The sequence below is a fragment of the Candoia aspera genome, chromosome 8, assembly GCF_035149785.1.
Source record: "Candoia aspera isolate rCanAsp1 chromosome 8, rCanAsp1.hap2, whole genome shotgun sequence".
NCBI lineage: Eukaryota > Metazoa > Chordata > Lepidosauria > Squamata > Boidae > Candoia > Candoia aspera.
In genome coordinates, this window is record NC_086160.1 from 27,131,601 (window position 1) to 27,153,854 (window position 22,254).

The 22,254-nt window shown below is 35.8% G+C and overlaps 1 protein-coding gene across 1 annotated transcript in view; it reads right to left on the reverse strand.

Moving 5' to 3' along the window:
* Positions 1-22,254, reverse strand: part of WDR17 (WD repeat domain 17) — a 64,991-nt gene that overhangs the window by 22,769 nt on the left and 19,968 nt on the right. The window contains exons 7-17 of the mRNA XM_063309795.1: positions 18,467-18,654; positions 16,994-17,162; positions 15,671-15,762; positions 11,201-11,283; positions 9,912-9,998; positions 7,161-7,325; positions 5,226-5,428; positions 4,982-5,131; positions 3,581-3,711; positions 2,706-2,831; positions 402-557 (exon numbers count right to left, since the gene is read on the reverse strand). Coding sequence (XP_063165865.1) covers positions 402-557; positions 2,706-2,831; positions 3,581-3,711; positions 4,982-5,131; positions 5,226-5,428; positions 7,161-7,325; positions 9,912-9,998; positions 11,201-11,283; positions 15,671-15,762; positions 16,994-17,162; positions 18,467-18,654 — 1,550 coding nt within the window. The remainder of the gene's footprint in view (positions 1-401; positions 558-2,705; positions 2,832-3,580; positions 3,712-4,981; positions 5,132-5,225; positions 5,429-7,160; positions 7,326-9,911; positions 9,999-11,200; positions 11,284-15,670; positions 15,763-16,993; positions 17,163-18,466; positions 18,655-22,254) is intronic.

Below are 22,254 nucleotides of genomic sequence, written 5' to 3' on the forward strand. Positions count from 1 at the left end.
TCATCCAAACTGACCACAACATCAAACTGACAGTATTTGAGGCAAGCCAAATATACAATAAAAGGTTTTTCTGAAAGCATCAAAGAGTTATATGCTTAAAGTATAATTGAACTGAACTGACCTTTTTGCAAGGATTATTAAAGGTAACTACATAGTACTTTGTCAGACATGGATTTTACCCAAATATGTTTTCTGGTTAAGAATAATGCAAAAATAGAAAAAGACCATTTGTATAAAAATAATTGACAGGTTGCCCACCATTCACTTATTTAAAAATCACTCCTTAGACCACTTGCAATGTTATTTTCTCTCCTTTCCCCAGTATTTGCCCTTAAAGTGATTTACTAGATTAGTATTGAATATAATACATTTATATAATGCAAGATTGTCCAGGTGTTTACCTCTCCAAGCTCCACCATAAGTTCACAGTATCTCTGAATTTGGCCTAGTCTCAGATGTATCTCTGCTGCTTCTTTTAGCCTTTTCTCCTTGCTAGGTGCACCAATGCCTCCTCCAAATTTAGACATCTTTACCGTTGTAAGTTCTTGCGCTTTGGACTAAAAGTGGAAAACCACAGTAAATTGTTTTCCAAGGTATGTGCAAAATGTTCCATGTGTGAACTGTTCTGAACATCTATATATTTGGAAGGTCCATGCCTAAACTGAAACACATGTGCTTTGATCTGTATACAGAACAAAATGAAGCTGTTTTGTTCTGGGAACTGATAGAAATAGGGTTGTTCTGTGTAGAAGTAATTCTGGGGAGGAAAAGTAGGGAAAAGTAGGACATCATCAGTGTTGGTAGATGAGAGCAGACAGGGAAGAAAAGGTGCTGGGAAGATTCGGGGGGCAGGTGCTGGGAGAGGAAAGGGGAGGGGAGGGGAGGGACATCAGTCTTGCCTTATCTGCCCTGTAAAATCACTCCAGAATCCTTCTAGATTTTGCTTCATCTGATCCCTGAGACAACCAAAACATTTCTAGTTTTGTTTCTGTCAAAGAAACAGTTCAGTAGAACTTCAAGAAGAAGTATTTTTTTCCTATGTTAGAAAGAAAATGTGTTTTCCCTTTCAGGCACAGCCCTGCTTTCTTAAAATATGGCCAACTGTCAAAGTTTGATAGTTAGGTCCTCCCTATCTCTAGAATTGTTCAGATTTAGCAGAATTATTCTCATCACGTACAGTAGATAATACTGCTATGATAATGTGAAAGACAGAACAGAGAGAATGAATGCCTGATGTGAGCACTGAAACAAATTTGCTTCTATTTGTGACTCAAAGGAATCTTATTTTTGTTCCTGAAAATCCTCTAAGCAAAATTCTTTCTGATATATCACCTAGTCTGACAAAAGATAATACATGTGCCTTAGGACCAGTAGCTCCTATTGTATATTCCTGGGAGTACTTTTCTGATTTGCAGGAACTGTCTTCTTTTAATGTTTCCTGTGTGGTCATTTACAGCAAACTCTAACTGGATACATCTCTTTGTTTCAACTCAGTTTGCCCAGGAAAATATCCCAAATCTTTCAGACATAGATACTTCAAGATGTACAAAAAGGGCAACCAATATTAATTGCAAAAAGGTAAGGTTTTTGCCATTTCTGTAGCATATATAGTATGACAAAAGATGTTCCTGTTGGTTTAAAATATTTCTTACAAACTGTACATTAATTCAACCCAAAACTGTAGTTTTTGTAATAAAATGAGTTTCATTACAGTGAAAACCTTCTGAAAAAGGAAAATAAACATGGTATTTCTATTCCTATATAACTAAATGAGCAAAATGTGCGTAGTAATTCAGAACAGAGTTGCTGTATATTTTGACATTCCATTTGTACATTTGGTACAGCTAAGGGTTCAATTGTCATTTGTAACTGCCATGCTTAATCGTATGAGGAAAAATGTAAGCTAAACCAAACAGACTAAACATTTACAGTAACTCTATAATCACTGCCTAAAAATAATTCACTAGCTCAGTGCAAGAAGAGATATTAAAAAAAAATGCTTAACAGACAAAGAGACAAACTAATATCCAAGAGTTAGTTTCAACCGTTTCTCCATCCATAATGTTTTGGGGAACTTTGTTACAAATATTTTTTGCAACCGTGCCTTATCTGATATGTATGACATTCTTAGTAACTGTGGGTTTCCTCCCACCAAAGCTACACCAGTCCATAATTGGTGTTGCATTCTGGGTCCCCACAGTGCCTATTAAGCTGTCAATTAAACTGCCGCTCCAGTTTAATTGAGAAGACAGTTTTCAACATTTTCTCTAGAGCTGTGGGGGCAGACAATCTCCAATTAGCAAGAGTTCCCAGCTCCTCGTATTACTCCTCCTCCAACTGAAGCCAAAGGAGTTCAGTCCCCAAAGTGCATCACTCTAATTCGTAAAGAGTGATCAAAGGAAGGGCTTTGCCATTTGTGCTGCAGAGTCACTGTTTTGTTCTCCTTTGCTACGAAAGCAAATAATGAGGGGAAATAACCTGAACAAATACCAGGTCACTGGTTAAAATACCATTTTTTATGCTCAGCAGGATGCCATTTATAACCTTTCCCTTTCTCTCTCCCCAGCCCCAAGGAACAGAGGTGAAGATACTCACATGGCAGTTCAAATGCATTTTTGAGGCTTTGAGTGGGATAAACCATGGATGTATAGAAATGCACTGCAAAACCCAAAACTGATGCAAAGATATTCACTCTAAATACTTACCATTCTAAATCTAACCAGGTGTTTCATGTGCATAATTCCTTTGCAATAGTTCTGTGGAAGTAAACTATCATCTTGACCCTTTATTACCGCAACCAGATCCCATAAGTTTTTACTGCCTCCTGGGGGCTGGAATTATTAAAAAAAAAAAGGAAAATATTGTTTATGCTCTTTTGGAATAAAGCCTGCAATTAATATGACCATCTTTTTCAAGGTGCTCTCAGAAAAGATTTGTAATATTTGTTCATGGAATTCAGAGAGGTTTCATAGATTGCTTTTTATTTCTAGGTGTCTGTAATCTTTTGCTATTTCTGTCACTGTAAAATTTTATTAATTTAGGTTGGAGCTAATTTTTCTGTGCATGCTTAATTTTAGGACTAGTTATGAAGATGTAACAATTTTATAGTGAAGATATGTACTCAATATATAAATGATATAATTGCAAGGTATCCCCTGGTATTGTACTTTGATTTATGACCCTTGCCTTTGGATTATTTACATTTAGTTTTTCTGGTCTAAGACCATAATAAAGTCTACGTTTAGTTAAATTTTCCTCTGAAATGTTTAGGTATGTCTAGACTTCATAATAAAATATTTCAACAGATATGTATTTGATTGCAAACAACAAAAACTGCAGATTATTTGCCTGTTGTAGACCAGGGCTCATATTAAGTTGCATACAAAGAGTTTAAATGTTTAGAATGATTCAAGACTGTTACATTTAATTCTCATTTAAATCAATAAGCCTATTTTCTGACTAACCCAATTGATTTCAGTGGAATCTAAATTCAATAATATTAATCTATATCCAATAATTAAGACTATTATTGGAAATACTATATTGCATATACACATTTTAAAAAATAATTAATACTTACTGATAAACATTCTGAAAACCACCTTAGCTTTCTCCCTCGAAGATTACTGTTTAGCTTCTCTATTTGTTGTTTAATATCCCTGGATGCTTTGCCACATAATAAAGGAGGAGCACCTATTTCAACTGCACGATCTATTAAAAACCAATAACCATGCATTTTTGAAAACAGCATTGAATATAACATCAAAATATATTTTACCTCATAGATTAAGACAACTATGCATGCCAAACTTGGTTTGTTGACCCTTTCAACTTCACCTAGGGATTCTACAGTAACACATCAACAGATTTCACCACCTAAATTGTTCTGTTGGTGTGGGTAATTATCCTGAACATTTCTTAGGTCTGCTTCTATTAAGTGTGCTCTTCAGTAATACGATTTGCATATTGCAAATCTTTTTTAAGTCAGGTAAAAAGCAAGAAAATAGGATGGTTAATGGGCATCAGAATAAGTACCTGAGTACAAGTTTGTTGTTTAGTGAGACTGCATTTTCTATGTTGCAACTAATTATGCAAAACCATTTGTGATAAAGTTGTATATATTTATGAACATAATTTTTATTTATTTTTATTTTATATATAAAATTTATTCCCCACCCATCTCACTCAGAGAGCCACTCTGGACAGTTTACATAAAACAGGAATAAAACATTAATTAAAATACAGTAAGACAGTAAAACAATAAAGTAGTACAACAAAAACAGTCTTCTTAATAAATAATATTAATAATACTGTATGTGAGATTAAATATGATATATATGTCATATGAAATACATGAAGTATGAACAGCTGTCTGTAGATGGAATTTGTCAAATTTATTTGTTCTTATTCATTTGTACGTTAGAGTTAAGAAGTATTAAAAGTAGTATTTTTATTTGGTATATGTTTATACCTAAGCACAAACAATAAAACAATAAAAATTACAATGTATAAAATTTTGTATATAAATAAATGTATAAACAAACATTTATTTAATTATTTCACAGCATTATCTTACCCCAGTACTACCATAATTTTTAGAAGTATCAGGTACTGCAACCAATAAGAATACTTCAGAAAACCTGACTCTAAAAATAGTTCAAAGGAAAATCAATTCCAAACAGATGGTAGAAGGCTCTAAAATGTGGGGCAAATATGGATATAACATGTGTAGTGCATCCATCAACACATTTAATTATCAACATACTTATATCAACCTGCAAGACTAGAGGGATTAGGAAAACACAATCTCTACAGGAATTGTGTGTAATGTTCAGAGTGAGAAAGAGAATATAATTCATGTATGACTAGAAGAAAATAAGTGTATTGAAGATATTCCATTGCTTTTCATGAAAGCCACAGGGAAAAAAGTGGAAGTCTGGCCATTTTGTATATAATCTGCTCATTTGCGTCATTTACCCACCAATGTTTCCAATTATCTCATCCCATGATCTGTCTGCCAAAATGCGTATTTGGAGAGGATTTATCAGAGGTGTTAACGACCAAAGTCTCACAGTGGAATCTCGGGAACAAGAGGCCATAGTGAAGGGGCAGCTAGGGTGACAAGTTAATCCTAAAGAAAAGGAATTTCAATAAATTACTTTAAAATATTGGGATTTTTTAAAAGGAATATATAATGTACAAAAACATAAAATCAAACATGTTACCATAAACATCTGCACCGTGATCATATACAGTGTCTAAACACGTGCCATCTCTTGTATCCCATACTTTGATTGTATAATCCCAACTGCCTGATATCAACAGATAAGGTATTTCTGTATTCCACAACAATCCTCGTACTGGTGCTGTATGCCCACTAAGAACATTTATACAAGCATCTTGTGTGTAATCCCATATCCGAACAGTGCTGTAAAAAAAAAAAAGGCATTTTACTGCAACGTTTTGATAGTGAAAAACTATGAACTCATGTTCCAAAGCAGTGATTTTTCATAGTCAAGGAATTACCATAACCACGCTAATTTAATATTTTAAAAGGAACTTGTAATAATGTTCATTCTATCACAGATGCTTATCGAGTAGATTATGTTTAGTCTTACAATCACTCACACATATATGAATCACTGTTGTACAACTATATGTGAAGCCTTCCTCCACTTTACAGTGTTGCCTTCCCCCTCCCTTTTATTTTCTCCTATGGGGGGGAAAAAAGAAACTTATTTTTCTCCTCTGCCTTTTCCTTCAGCCATGTGATCCTTCACATGCTTATTCAAAAATAAATTCTACTTATTATAAATGAGATCTACTGTCTAGTAAATGTACGTAGAAATAAAGCTGAAGTCTTCTGTAGCCTGCCTTAAGATTATGGAACAGATACCGTATTTAGAACTCAAAACAAAGGCAGTGAAGATTGGGGTATTCTCTGTCATAAATGCACAAATTATTATATAAGAAGAGAGGCCTGACTTGGCTGATGAAAGTGATACAGAACTATTAAGATAAGGGCTGCATTGTTCAAGCTATGACAAGTTACCATTAAATATCATCAATGCAGACTGTACTATGGGCTACATGAGATCCTTATCTGCCTGATTTGATTTTTCTACTCTTCTTCTGGCAGTCCACAGCTGATACAAAATAATGCAATACCCTTCCAACATCTTCCCAGCCTTCATCTTGACATAATTAGAGGCACGCTGCCAGGTTTCCTTTAGCCTTGAAAGATGCTGAATGAAAGCATCCATCTGATGACATCTACCTTCATACTGACTTGTATCATACTGCACCAAACAGCAATTGAATTGGTTAGCATAGCATGCTAAGTTGCTAGAATAGGTGGCATACTACAACATGTAAATAAATAAATCATGCTTTGTCATCATGGTGGCTGCATTAAAAAAATGCTAGAATCACAATGCCATTTGCTTCCTTGAAATCTCTTCAGAAACCAGTTTGCCTCTGCTACATATAGATCACAGGTATCAGAATTATCATAACATAGGTCAGTTACGTTAGTCATCAAATAAATATTGTATAGTGTAGGATTCAGATAATAATTAAAACATCACTGCAAACATTAATATGTTTCTTTCAATATGATCCTAAAGAACAGGCTAATCCCTAATCCGAACTTTTATCAATCAAAGCAGTTCAGTTACAGTGTGGATTTGCATTCTACAGAATTTATCCTGATGTTTGGATGATAGCCAAATGTTTGAGAGAGAGAGAGAGAGAGAGAGAGAGAGAGAGAGAGAGAGAGAGAGCGAGAGCATTGTATTTCACCTTTATTTTATTTTATTTATTTATTTAATTTGTCCCTGCCCATCTCCTTTATGTTAGTGAAATAAATCATTAACATAGTGGACTCCTGCTAATAGGTTCTATAGGACAAGTATTAATGGATTACGCCATACATTTTATTCTACCACAGGCCTCACGGTGGAGAATGTAGAAAAGGCATCAGTTTCCTTGAGGAACATGGAGAAGCTAAAGTATAAGCAATGGTCTTTCAGAATAATTTAGCATTTTATGAATACTCTATACCATCCATCCTTTACTAAATCTAAGGCAACTATTCCATTAAGTTCAATAGTTATAGATAAAATCTAGTTTTGATAATGTTAATGACATAATTTACTCACCCATCATCAGAACCACTGCAAAGTATTCCTTCCCTAAGGGGAGACCATCTTACATGAAACACTTTTGCTGTATGCCCACTAAATACTTTCAGTGGCTGATCAGAACTAGTTGCTAGATAATAAACACGGACATTTTTATCTTCACATCCAGTTGCTATCATATCTCTGTAAGAAAAATCATAGCCATCAATTACTGTTACTGAATCCTACTTTCTAAAATTGCTAAGATTAAGACTACTAAGTATTAGCAACAGATATGCAAGGAGATTTGGGGCACAGAATTATCCAAGTTTACTACAAGAAATGGAAAGATGGGATAAATTTTGCTTATTCACAGCATGCGCTGTTACAACCCAATATTTGGATACTTAAAACCCAACTAGCCTGTATCAAGTGGGAGAAAATCATAATAATAATTATAATTCAGAATTTCAACTTTATGTTTTATTTATTCATTTTATTTATTACATTTGTATCCACCCGACACCCAATAACTCTGGGTGGATCCTAAGTAAAAACATTTTAAAAATAAAAGAAAAAAAGATGCAAAGATGACAAAACTCAAATAGGAACTATATTTACCTCATAATAAACATTTTATGGTATTTTGATAATCTTTCCTAGAATGGTATACCAGCAGAGAAATCATTTTAAATGGCCTTTGTCCCATTGCTTTCGTAATAACTTTAATGCTTTAAAACGTTTTAGAGCTGCTTTGGAATGCATAGTAACACAACTGCAGCACCTAATTCCAGTTGCCACATTTTCAGGGTTTCCATGCAACCCTGAAAAAATATGTACCATTTTAATGAGTACATTAAAGACATAGCTGTTTTAATTAACTGATTCATTATAGGAGCTGTGTCTTTTTATGCATGCAGAGAAGCCTGAAAAATAGATGTGGCTATTTTAAAGAGATGCTTCATTGTATATTCCTAAGTACCTCTTCAAAAACATTTTGGAAGCATGCAAAGTCCTACTATTTCCAATAAACGCTGGAGTAAATATTTTGCTTACAGTGAACTTCTAGCATTCAGCACACTATAGACACTTGAGGATATTCAATTGTTTTGAGAAAAATTACTATAACTTTTAAGAAAAAGGTTTAATATATACAGTTAATCATTTTCCAGTATTGCTGGACTTTACAACATTCGAAGAGAATATTTGTAGTTCAGGGTTGAACTGCGGAGTCCTTGCCAGACTAGGCAACAGCTTCAGTCACATGTTGCCTAGTCTGTCAATGAAACGTCTGCAAGAAAACATCAAGGCTCAGAGAGCACCAAGGACTCCACTTTATAACATTGCCAGCACATATGAAAGAATCCAAGAATTATTACAAAATGTTTTACTATACTCATATCACTCCTATCTTGATTGCTAAAACGAGTAATTCTGAAGAAAACTGATTCTTAAAGGCTGCACTATTTGTAAGTAATATAATTCAGTTTGGTAGGTCTGATGCAGGCCTGCAACTTGGGTCTGTGTCACCTGGGGCAAACATGGATTCCGCACCCATTTTGGCACCCGCCAGCACTCATTTTGGTGCCCCCCCAGTGCTCATTTTGGCGTCCCCCCAGCACGGTGCCCAGGGCACATGCCCCCTTACCCCCCCCCCCCCAGTTGCAGCCCTGGTCTCATGTATAAAATCCTAGACAAGTTACATAATGAAGCACTTCTCTGTTTTTTCTTACATAACCCAATACCTCCTTGGGAAGCTTTTTTGTTTATATCAGAACCAAATTAAGTCTAATATGTCTAAATGTTTACTACTTATCTAAATTATGGAATACCCTTCTTTTGTAGGCTAGTCTAGCACAAACATTGGCCAGCATAGTTTTGAATAATAGTTGAAATCAACTCCTTTTTATCCTATACATCTGAAAATAACAGTTTTGGGGAAAAATTTGTTGCAATACTTACCCGTGTGTACACTTAATATGTTTTATGATGATTTTTGTATATTATAATTGGCCTCGGATGAACAGCAAGTTATAAGAAATATTTTAAAATAAAATAAAATAAAAATAAGTCAGAGGAAGATTTACTCTCATCTTTACCCTCTGTCAAAACTGTGAAACTATTGAACAATGACAAAAAGGAAAAAAAAAGATAAGGCTGGCGTAATCAAGTCTAAACCTAAAGAAATCAAAACAATTTTGTCAGCATAGCTGATTTTATTTGCTCGTAAATCTACTTTCTTGTGGTGAATACAAAGCATAGTTTCAAATTTCAAGTGTCACAGCATATGACATCCATTTCTTTTACCTTGGATTTTTTAAAAAAAAAAAATTATACTGAAAGCTCCCATAGCTTCTATTCTAATCTGAGCTGCTAAGCAAACTGTATAACTGCCAGTCATCATGAGGCAAAGATAAAATTTAGTTAGGGGGGTCAGCAAACACCATCTTAATTAACTGAAATAGTTACATTATACTTAATTCAACCAACTTTATCAATAATAACTTTAACTCTTGATGCTGCATGTGAATAGGTTAAAAATGTAGAGAATGCTTGTTCATAATTCTTTAACAACCGGAACCTGACATGCTTAATTAAACAATAATGAACAGTTGTGACACTTGAAAAAAAGGCAATACAAGCAACCTTTATTTTCATCTTATCCTACAAAGTTACTAGAAAAAAAAAATATCCTAAACCAACAAATGTATTACATAAGTCACAGTGATTTTAGTAATAATTATTTTTGGTGCCACAAGATAAATATATAACAAACGGTATGTAACTCACTTGTTGTTTTGACTCCAATCACAGCCAAAAACTGCAGCTGGATGTTTGTACTTGTGGAGAATTTTGCCATCAATCGTCCGAATAATGCTGAATTGCAATATGAAAATATACATCAGACATTCATTGGGGGGTTTTCATCAGAATATTTAACTGAAGTTACTGTATTTAAATTACCATAATAATTATTCAATTATAATAGTTCTTAGAAATATATAAGAACAAAAGAAGACTATACTATCAACCACATGAAGCAAACTGAATGATCCCATTATGCATTATGTATGTGAATACAGACAAACAATTCCTCTGAAGTATTATTTAATTTACTGATACATTTGTATCATTGTCTTTTTCAAATAACAAGCAATTCTACATCATAATCTTTTATTAGTTTGCATTTCACCAGTAAATTTACCAGACTTCTTTAAGACTGATTAACACTTCTTTAAGAGTGATAAGGAGCTTTAGAAATGGGGCTCTAGATTATGAAATTATACAGTATATACAATAAACCAAGAGGTGCAGGAGATGTAAAATGTTGGCCTAGAATCAGAGAGTCACAAGTTCATCTTCAGCCAAGGAAGCTCACTGGGTGACTGGGTAAATTTGGGCCACTCATTTTCTTTCAGCTCAACCTATCTGAAAGCATGCAAGTGCTAGAGTTCTGTGCCTCACAATTTTTTCACATTACATGCCTATCAAAAGAGAAAATACCATTATTTTGCAGACTTTTAGAAATGGAATTCAGAATTGCATTCATTATCACTGATTCAAGGCCATTACACCTGCCCTCTAGGCCTTGTACTGGTCTCTTGTTCGTTTCTCAGTGCAATTCAAAGAGCTAGTTTTGACCTTTAAAGCCCTATGCAGGTTGGCACCAGGGTACTTGCAGGATTAACTACTCCAACCAGTTTTGACACACCTTATTTGTGCAAAGAAGAGCTTGTGATACCCTACTTCCATGAAGTGAGGCAGGCGCTGTTTTCCTTTTCGTGCAGTTGCTTTTGGAAAAATCTTTCCTCAGAAATTTGATCAACCCCCACACTGGTAAAAACCTAATTATTGACATATTGTAAACCACCAAGATTGCAGCAGGTATAAGTCTAATAAAGCAAACAAATATATAAACAAACTCTTTAACATCATCTGGATATTTGGAAGAAAAGTCATTTGACGCTTCTGGAACATGAAATGCCTTGTCAATTAATCATTTCCTAAATTGCCATACACATAATGTATAATGAAGAATTATGTGGCAAATAATTAAACTGGTTTCAAATGGGACTTACCAGAATCCATCGCCACTGCAGGTTGCTATCCTTTTGGAATCTTTATGACTCCATGCAATGCAGAAGATTCCATTCTTTCCATGCTTCAAAAAATGTAAAATGCCTATCAATAAGAAATAATTCACTCCTTTTTCTCTTATTTATCATCGTGTCTATGATCTTCCACCTTGTCCTAGAAAGATCTTTATTACAATACTGACTTTGATACGCTGATATATCTTTCTCATTTCTCAACAGCTGTGCTTGATGGAAAGTTTCAGAAAGTCCCCAATCTAGATTTTATTCTTGTGGTGAAGGGTGGTGGAAGAAACGACATATATATTACTTCATTGTTCATTCTATAAAGTGGCATGGTTACGTTTTGGAACCCCCTTATTAACTAAAAGTCCAGGTTGTACATATTTATTTTTCGTACACTTGTTAGCTGACTAGTATGATTCAGTTTTTTTGAATGTGGCCAAATGTTTTATTTTCTGTAAAATCAATTACATTGATCACTTTATTACCAATTTTATTTTACAATATTGTGGTATGTTTTTAACATATCTGGTATGTTTTTAACTTTTATGTTTTCTAAATGGAGTACTAGTTGTTGAGTGTAATAAAGGACGATTGACTGACTGACTAAGGGAGTGAAAATCCTTAAAAAGGAGCATTTCTGAACATGCAGGAACTTCTTTTTAAAATGTGGAAGCAGCTGCTTTGGAAGCTGTTTCCAGCTATATAGGCATGCAAACACATCCGTAGCTGCTTCTCTTTCTGGAGGAAAAATAATGAAGCATATCGGTTGTGCATGAGCATGCATGAGAAAACAGCTGCAAGCAACTTCTGAAGCTACCACACAGTCTTGGAAAAAGAGCTAACTTCTTTAACTACCCGAACAATATGCTTTTATGTGTTACCATATGCTCTGAAGTACCTCTTTGAAGGATGTACATAGTCTTATAAATTACATTAGAATAAATTTAAATATAACAGATCCTGAACTGTTTTAAATATGGGATATTCTTGTATGTTCATTTTGCATCAAACTTCTTAATAAAAATAGTTTTTACAGCATATAACTATCTACCAAAACTCTGCATTTCTATGCCAGGTAACACTTACTATTTTAAGAATTTGATAGTATTATATACTATCTAAAATAAAATTTCTTATTAAATATACTAGTATTTTATTCTAAGCTGCAGTGGTGGGCTTTAGAGTAGATATCCAGGTTTTACCCATTTGGGACCACAGAAATCAACATGGCTGGCTTAAACTGCAAAGATTTGACACTTTATTATATACTGAATGAAGCTACATATAAACTGCAGACTGGCATTTAGGAAGATGCTTGCATCTTAAGAGTTACAAGACGCTGACAAGAGGTGGGAAACACAATGAAATTCACAGAATTAAATTATGTTTAATTTATACTGTTAGACTTTCTCTCCATAGCTATGAGTCTAATCAAATCTGGGGTATATAAAGTGCTGTTACAAACAGAATTACAAACTAGATGCCTCATCACTCAAGAATTCTGCAATACATGTTCATATGACAGTTCAGATAGCTTGAACTGAGGCAACTTCTTACAAAAGTTTTATATTCCTACTAACGAAGTAAAAGGTGCATATGTGTAGATAAAAGTAATACCTACTTTTTTCCGTCTAGAATTTTAAAAATCCTAAATATAAATATGCATGCTTAATAGTGTTTCTTGAAGATACTTGGGGCAAGCAGCAACTAATGACACACATATAAGTCAGTATAATATATGTAGATGTTTTACTCTGATATGAGAATAAGGATGCAACATGTCTAACTAGACATGTATACAGTATGTACAAAATCTGTACATGGACTTTCCAACCATCACTAGTATGCAGTAGTAATCATAATCTATTTGCAAAAAATATAATTCAGACAAGTACAGGCAGCCCCTTCAGCAAAGGATCATTACCTTGTAGTGGTGCTGGAGCTTGAGCACCTCAATTATGCCATGAGCTAAACCGTGAAGGGCCACCCAAGATGGGAAGGTCATGACAGAGAGGTCAGACTAAATGCGATCCCTGGGGAAGGTAATGGCAACCCACCCCAGTATTCTTGCCATGAAAACTAAATGGATCAGTACAACCAGAGATATGTCGGTATACCATCGGAAGATGAGACCCCCAGGTCAGAAGATGGTCAAAATGCTACTGGGGAGGAACAAAGGATGAGTTCAACTAGCCCCAGATGTGATGACGCAGCTAGCTCAAAGCCGAAAGGACGGCTAGCGGCCGACGGTGCTGGTGGTGAACGGTGAATCCGATGTTCTAAGGATCAACACACCATTGGAACCTGGAATGTAAGATCTATGAGCCAGGGCAAATTGGATGTGGTTATTGGTGAGATGTCAAGATTAAAGATAGACATTCTGGGCGTCAGTGAACTGAAATGGACTGGAATGGGCCACTTCACATCAAATGACCACCAAATCTACTACTGTGGACAAGAGGACCGCAGAAGAAATGGAGTAGCCTTCATAATTAATAGTAAAGTGGCTAAAGCAGTGCTCGGATACAATCCAAAAAACGATAGAATGATCTCAATTCGAATTCAGGGCAAGTCATCTAACATCACAGTGATCCAAACATACGCCCCAACCACAGATGCTGAAGAAGCTGAAGTAGAGCAGTTCTATGAGGATCTGCAGCACCTACTGGACAACACGCCTAAAAGAGATGTTATTTTCATCACGGGAGACTGGAATGCTAAGGTGAGCAGTCAAATGACACCTGGAATTACAGGTAAGCATGGCCTGGGAGAACAAAACGAAGCAGGACATAGGCTGATAGAATGTTGCCAAGACAACTCAATGTGCATAACAAACGCTCTCTTCCAGCAACCTAAGAGACGGCTTTATACATGGACTTCCCCAGATGGACAACACCAAAACCAGATTGACTACATCCTTTGCAGCCAGAGGTGGCGGACATCTATACAGTCAGTAAAAACAAGACCTGGAGCTGACTGTAGTTCAGATCACAAACTTCTTCTTGCATCCTGATTATTATTAAAATTTTCTGACTTCCCTGTTCAGATTCATCTAAAATCAGAAACTTGAACCAATCTGTATCTCTGCTGCAAATTTTTCCTTTCTAATTTTTTCTGACAGTGATTCAACTAAATCATCATTGTTGGCTATAGTTTTATCCATTATATTTATAATTTGCAATTTTAATTTATCTAACTGGTTAATACAATTATCCTGGGTTATTAAAAGTAGTTTTGAGTAATTCTTTAGAAATTCTTGTTCTTCCATAGGTGTATTTTCTGGTTGCAAATCCTCAGTTAAGTTCATATTCCTCTTGGTGCCTATTTCTCTTGCCATCTTCTGAGAATCGTACTTATAATATTATCTGTCTAAAATATTTTGATCAGGAGTCATGACTATGTCTGTTATCTCCACATGAGTACTGCTCCAACTATTTAATTCTACAACATCTACTTTCTCCATACCTACTATATCCCCATGTTGTAAAGAATAATAATTGCCATTTATTTCATCCACTTCTACTTTCCCTTCTTTCCCTTTCTCTTTATTTTGTTCACTATCCCCATAATGAAAAGTGCTTCCTTCCAATGTTATTAAATCTACAGTATATAGATATTGTATCTCCTCAGCTGACTCCTAGCCTGTCATACCTTGGTTCATGAAATGGTGTTTGTTTGATAAAGTTCTTGTTTAACAGAACTTGTTAAAGTTTCTTGAAATCTCCTAGTGTTGTTTTTAGCAGGTATGGTCTCCACTCTATACTTATTTGAATCTGTATAGAACATCAACAATTCTAGTTCAAAAGCACTATTTTTATGGAAACCTGCCTTGTCCTCAGGGAAAAGGTATCCTTTTACATTTGCACAATAAAAAACTCTGCTTTAACTTCTTCCATTGCCTTTTCCTTTCCCTCCCAAACCTCTTTTTGTGGACTATTGCTGCAAATCAGTGTTGCTACTTCTTACCTTTTTGAGGTATACCATACTAAAAAAACAGCAGTCTAATCCCTCAAAACAAACTTAACAGACTTAACATAGTTTAAACAACACACTCCATTTCCAACCCTCCCCCCAATACTTAGAAAAAACCTTCTAGAAATCTCAGCAAAATCCACATAGATAACATGGTTTGGCCTACTTTGCATCACCATCCCATCAACTGTGTCCGAAACTCTCCAAAAATGTAGAGACTCAATCACAAAAACACCATCCACTTCTACAAGCTATTTCATTTCCATTTCTTTAAATTTCATGGCAGGAAACTTTGCCTCCTCAGCAAAAGCTTTCACAAAAACGTAAATAAACTATTTAGGTTTATTTGATAAATAAAAACACACCCATACATCTTATGGAACAGATTATTAGTACACTATGTACACTAATAAACAAATTGATGTAACATTTCTTTGAATAAGCATTAGTAAAAAATAAACAAAATAAAGATCTTACCTCACTGAAACGAGTTATCATTTTCCCCCGTGACACATCCCATATGAAACCACCATTTCTTGAAGTTGCACCAGCTATACAATTCAAGTCTCCTTTAGAGAAAAAAGTAATAAAATATACAATATTAATTGTACACACATTTATCCTTCCTTTCCTATTCCAGTGGCTCAAACAGTAACACTATGAAAAATGCACTTTCTTGAAATGAAAGTCAAATGTTAAAGGGCACTTCTAACCTTACAAACTCATGCATTACCTTCAACCTGATAAAAAGTGTCCTCTAATTCCTTGTAAGCAAGTTGGATGCACTCAATTACAAAAATGATGGGTGCACCATTAGAAGACCTGAACGGCCAGGTTTAGGGACAGATTCTCCTGGAGTAAATCTATCCATCTGGTCGCTAAGAGTTGACATTGACTTGATGGCACATCAATCAATCTTCAATTTCTCATTATACAGACACAATATTTAGGAAGTTGTACTGTGTTTAGTTTCAAATGTGTATTTAACATTATTAAAAGGATAAGGTCAAAAAAATCCATCTAGTAAGTAGGAAAGGGGAAGAGTATTGTTTTGCCTTTCAGTGTTCCATTAGAACAATAACTTGTAGTAGTTCAAAAGTAACCCCACTTGTGTTCTTAATCAAGATACCTGTCTATTAAGATTTTATGAAACTGTATTTTTTTGCAATCGAGTTGAATAATTTACCACATCCTCAGAATATTTTGTGACTACCCATGTCATCCATAACAGCTATTTTTTGGATAATGCCCACAATACATTCCAAATATGCTTAATGGTAAATTCTTACATTAAAAAAAATTCTAAGCCTACAAGAACACTGAATTCTACACTATGCTAAACTGAGTTCTACATTCTCTATGAATTAAATTTGTTAACATCATTACCATAATTTCTCTTCTACTGTAGCATGCTCTGTCAAAAGTGTTACCATGTGTAGGTTATTATTATAGTTCTGTTCATTTATTAGGAAGCAACGACACAAGAGCTCAACTGGATGCATTTATTAAGATCTGGAACTCAATTCTGAACTGGAACAAAAGGGAGCTGAACATATTGCAAGGAATATTTTCCCCATAACATGCATAGGTTGAACTGTTGCTAATTATTAACTTCCTCACACCATCAACTAGGAATACTTCAAGGGGATTAATGCTCCACCCAATTAATGCTCCACACAAGCATTGTTTTTCTGCAAAACATTAACACAGCTATACCTCTAAAAAAAAAATCTCTCCCACAACCAATGAGAATTGTCTTTTCAATTGTGTACCAAAAACTTTAAGGTGCAATATTCTCACCTGGAGCCCATGAAAGGGAATATATGACTCCCTCATTACCAGGGGAGGTATGGATAGCTGTTAAAGTAGTTATATCCCATACTTTTATTGTTCCATCAAATGACGCTGTAGCTAAAAGGTCAGGGTTATCAGGTTTGAATTTACAATCAAATATGGTTTCAACATGACCCTAGAACAGAAATAAACTCATTAAAACAGCTCTTGTACACCTTATATCTTATTTTTCTTTCCTCCTACAGATGGATGGATGGTATTCTAGAGGTGATGGACTCGGCCTTGGGGGGGGCTAGGGGTGGCGACTGACAGGAAGCTCTGGTGTGGGCTGGTCCATGAAGTCACGAAGCGTTGGAAGTGACTGAACGAATAAATAACAACCTACAGTTTTTGATGTGTACTTTTAAAATAAGTACACATCAAAGCAAAAATCTATTTACTCTCATATTTCTAGGCTGTCCTTCATACAAAATAGAGTATTCCAAACAGATAAAATTGTGTGCACAAGCTTTGCCAGGTCCAATAATATGGTGTGTGGTCATTCTTTTGGAACCAGGAATGTGTCATTTGGGGTTGTACAAAGGTTTCTGTGAAATGCAGATAAGCACATAACTAGAGTTTTGTTGATCTCCATTAATATTGACTATTACTGGCACTGAGATACCCTGACAGTATTTTATGCTTTTTGATTACATACAATGCAACCTCATTTTCATGAGCAATTTGGGGGAAGAGGATTTTTGTTACTTCTGATATGGAAGTATGTTATCTCAGCAATTTATATCATTGCATAAATGACAAAATTTAATTTAAATTTAAAATTAAGATAAAATTGGCACAGTCAATTAATCTTTTCCAGACTTCTGCAGATGCACTAAGCATGCATTATTTCAGGGGGATGTCCAGATAGAAATTTGATCCCCTCAGGTCCACTAAATGGGGCTCTGTTAAGTTTCATAGCATTGTCAATTCATCATAGCAACCACACAGGATCTTCAAATATCCTTGTAGATTTCTATATATAATTCTATCCACCTACAGTATGACAGCTTACTGTTTTGTATTACACTGAACATTGTTCTTCTAGGATGTCATTTATTACATTCATCTGAATGGGAAAATATTTGAGAGTTTATTTCTCCCATTCTTTTTCTTTATTCGCTTTATTTGCTGGATTGTAATTATGTTACAAGTGTTTCACATACACAAAAATATTTTCTATTAGATAATCCGTATCTTCAAAAATGGATGCTGTGGGAACATGTAATGGTTATAGCAGGTACCTAGCAAGAATTGCCTATGAATGATTCCCATACCCATGATTGTAGTAGATGCAAACATAGTAATCTGCATCCAAGCATGACTCATACCACGCATAATGTTCTCCATGACAATAATTTCTAGAATAGGGTTACGTCACAACATAAAATATATCTGAACTGATCTTAATTTATTATTTAGAAAGGAGATCAAACATACCAAATCTCTAAGAAACTCCCATTTCTTGGTTCCCATGTTATAAAGCCCCACTCCACCATCCATAAAACAGCAGACAGCATGTCCAGGGGGAAGTGAAAATGCTTGGTTCTGGGTTAGACTTGGAGGCGGAACAGCCTCGCTTGTAGATGATGTATGGTGGTTTCTGGTAGGAGACTGTGGAAAAAACGCTGCTGAATCAAAAGGTAAAATATTATTAGCATAATTTCTATCCTTCTCCAAATTTATTAAGTCTGCTTGCCAACTACAGATAAAAATCTTCTTATATAATGTATTATAATACTTGCACAAAAACCTTATTACAGTTGAAGAGAACTGCTAAATCTGAGCCAGAAAAAAAGAAAGTTCCAGAATATGTATTTGACTGCTTTAATGAATCTGAGAAAGTAATAGCTATTTAAGAACAGCTACCAAAGAGATCAAAATTTGTGTAGGTATTCTGATACCCAGAACATTACTAAGCATATCTACTTGGCATTTAAACACTTCTAATTATAATCAACTTGATTCTATGCCTAAGATACTTAGAAATTTAAAAATTTCAGTAATTTAAAAAATAAAAACATAAAATTAACTTCCATAAATTTTCCAAATTATATGTACTATTTCTAGACACAAAAAGCCTATAAACGTAAGGCTTTGCAAAGGTTTCAAAGCATATTCCCATGAGCAAAGCATCCCTCCTTAAGTTTTAGCCACATTCTTTGCAAGGTGTTCACTGTTGCTTCAAAGCTAACTCCAGCTAACTGCATGTGTCTGTTCATGCACGTTTTACTTCATTGGCAGTCCCAGTGGAAACGCTGTATATGTATGCACATGCAGACAACCAGGGGCATATTTTGAAGACACAGCTGCTTTAATGCTTTGAAAAGAACTGCTCTGTTCATGCTAATACACAAACAATTCTACAAAACTAATTAGCATAATACCACATGTACGTTATTTGGGATGAACATTTCATCAAATTCCACAAAGATGTTTGCTTTTCAGTGTTTCACTTCCAAAGAATTCACATTCATAGAAGGATGATGCCACATATGAGATTTCTTTAAGATATATTCTTTAAAAATATACTGTTTCCAAGTGATCAAGGCACTTTCAATATATTAATTCTTATGACCACCTTAAAGAACAGGAAAGCATTATTAATTATCTCTATACCCATGAAGAGAAAGCTGAATATCAGTTTGCCAAAAGCCATGAGTACATAACAGAACTGGGATATGAATCAATCATTCAATCAGAAAATATGCTCTTAGCTCAGTAAATCCCCAGTAGTTGCTAAAGTCATTTACTGGGCTCTGAAATAAGAACAAATTATTTTCTATTCTTCCAGCTGATATAACAGAAGCTTAGAGAAGGCTTTGCAGGAATGGGTAGTATCTACTAAAATATTAAAGTCCATAAGATGTTTCACACCCCATTAACATTTGATTTATCAAAACACAGTGCATAGATTAAGAGGAGGTTCTGGGGGTTTCCAGCATAATTTTATAAGCTTTTGCATATAGTAAAAAAAAAAAGCACTGTAATTTGTGTGGTAATGATGAAAGCTTTCATCAAAAAGTACACATTACTGAAAGATATTAACAATAGCTAGAAAAGTAACAAAAGTTACATCAATTTCAAAGGAACAATCATCAAGGTATTAAATTCTAATAGTGACCTGTTAACATAACCATTGCTGGTAGGGCTAGCAATTACCCATTTCTGTAAGTAGCCAGTCAGTTGTGGAAAGCTTACAATCCAGAAGATGAAATAAAGAGTGTTAGTATGAGTAGAATGTAGCAGGAGAATATAAAAGTAAGGGGTGGGCTGAAAAAATAAATTACACACACTGATACAGTTAGGGAAAGAGTTCAGAGCAGTCAGTAATTTCCCCCTTCCATAACACTATAAATATAGGGCAGGGATGGCTACATACTACGTTGTATCAAGTATAACATGCCTAATTTTTGCCTGAAAATTGTGTATTGGATAGAATTCCCACTCAAGTCCTGCTATGCTGCCTCTACGTAGTGCGTGTGTGCGTGTTCCTGAGAGTATGAGAAGACTGTATGCCAAGAGTATATATACCCAGCAGGTTTAGCTAAGGCATGAAAGTTACCCAGCTGCCCAGCTAAAGCAAGCAGGCACCTATATGTAGCAGCAGTAACACAGAAAAATAATGGAGGTGGATCACCACTTTACTTACAGTGGCAAAACTATCATTTTATACGGAGTGGGAGAAGACAATGGTAAACCATTCCTATATTTTACCAAGAAAACCACATGGACAAACAATGGATAGTGAAAGAGATATAGTGCCAAATGATGAAAGGCTGGATCTCACTCAACATGCTACTGAAAAAAGCAGAGAATCTTTCAGAATACTAGTGGTGTTTGTGACTCAGCTAGACTGAAAGTTTTTCATCCCCAGCTTTTGGGATGTCTAGATGTTGATGTTGCCATGCAGGAAAAGAAAATCTGAAGCTGCAAAATCAGTATTACAGAGGGAACATGGAATGTAAGACACATGAACATGATATACTGTAACTCAGCAAAGTGAGTTGATCAGATGCTTCTCCAAAAGAAAGGTTGCAGATATATAATTTTGCAGTGATTCCTTTGGTGCTGTGGGGCAATTTACTACAGGCAGGAACTCCTGTCTTGTTCCACTCTCCAACTCTTCTGAGTTCTTCCCTCTCCCTCTTAAAGTTAAGGTGCCATTGTGCTTGCCACCACCCCAGCCCTCCTAATTGACACAAACCACAAGATAGCTGTCTTATTTTTCCCCATTACTGTGAAAACAAGCATGGCAAGGAAAGAAAGAGATGAGGGCAAGGAATGCTGGCTGGAGCACTAGTTTTTGTTCTCTTCCATTAATCAGTTGGAGGGAGCGCTGCCTACTCAGGAAGCTTACTCAGCAGTGAGGACACTCAGGGAGTAGTGCAAGTGATTATGAGGGTCTGCAGGGATAAAAATAGCCCTTGGGTTGAAGGATCCCATGACAGCTAACCTAGAAAAAATAAGACAGGCAGAGAGGTTGTTAAATGAAACATCGAGGAACCCAAAAGCAATGCCCTACTTCCAGGTTGATAGTTCCTTAGATGCAGTAGAGAGTAAATATAGCAGGTGTCATGATCACCGTCGCGATGTTTGCTACATCGTAACGGTTTCCAACTTAAGTTTATCCCAGGGAAAAAGAATTTTTTGGCTGATGCACTTTCCCGGTTGCTACAAGACGCGGAGCCTATCTCCAATGTTATTGGGACTGTGCTAACAGAGCCACAATTAGGTTTGGTCACTGTCACCCGGAGCCGCGCTCGGGGGCAGCCTCCTCCCCCCTCGCAAACGGCTCCGGCACAGCGCTCTCGAGCCCGCAGGCAACCTCAAATGCCTGGTGGGTTGCGTGCGGATTTTGTCTCAGCTTTGAAATCTGATCCCTGGCTCCTTGCTAACCCTGGCAAGGTTTCGCTTGAGCACGACCTGGCTTGGGGGGGGGGGGGCGTTTATACGTGCCTGACTCTCAACGAGCTGCAATACTTGCCTGTTCTCATGACAGCAAGCAAGCTGGTCATTTTGGTTTTCTCAAGTCCCTCCATTTGGTCCGGTGACAATTTTGGTGGCCCTCATTGAGGAAGGATGTCAAGGCTTATGTCGCTTCCTGCCCTGTCTGCGCTATGTCTAAGCGACCGTCAGGTAAACCCCAGGGGCTTTTGCAGCCTGTGGCTGACCCTTCTCGCCCTTGGGATGAAATCTCCATGGATTTTATTGTTGACTTGCCCCCC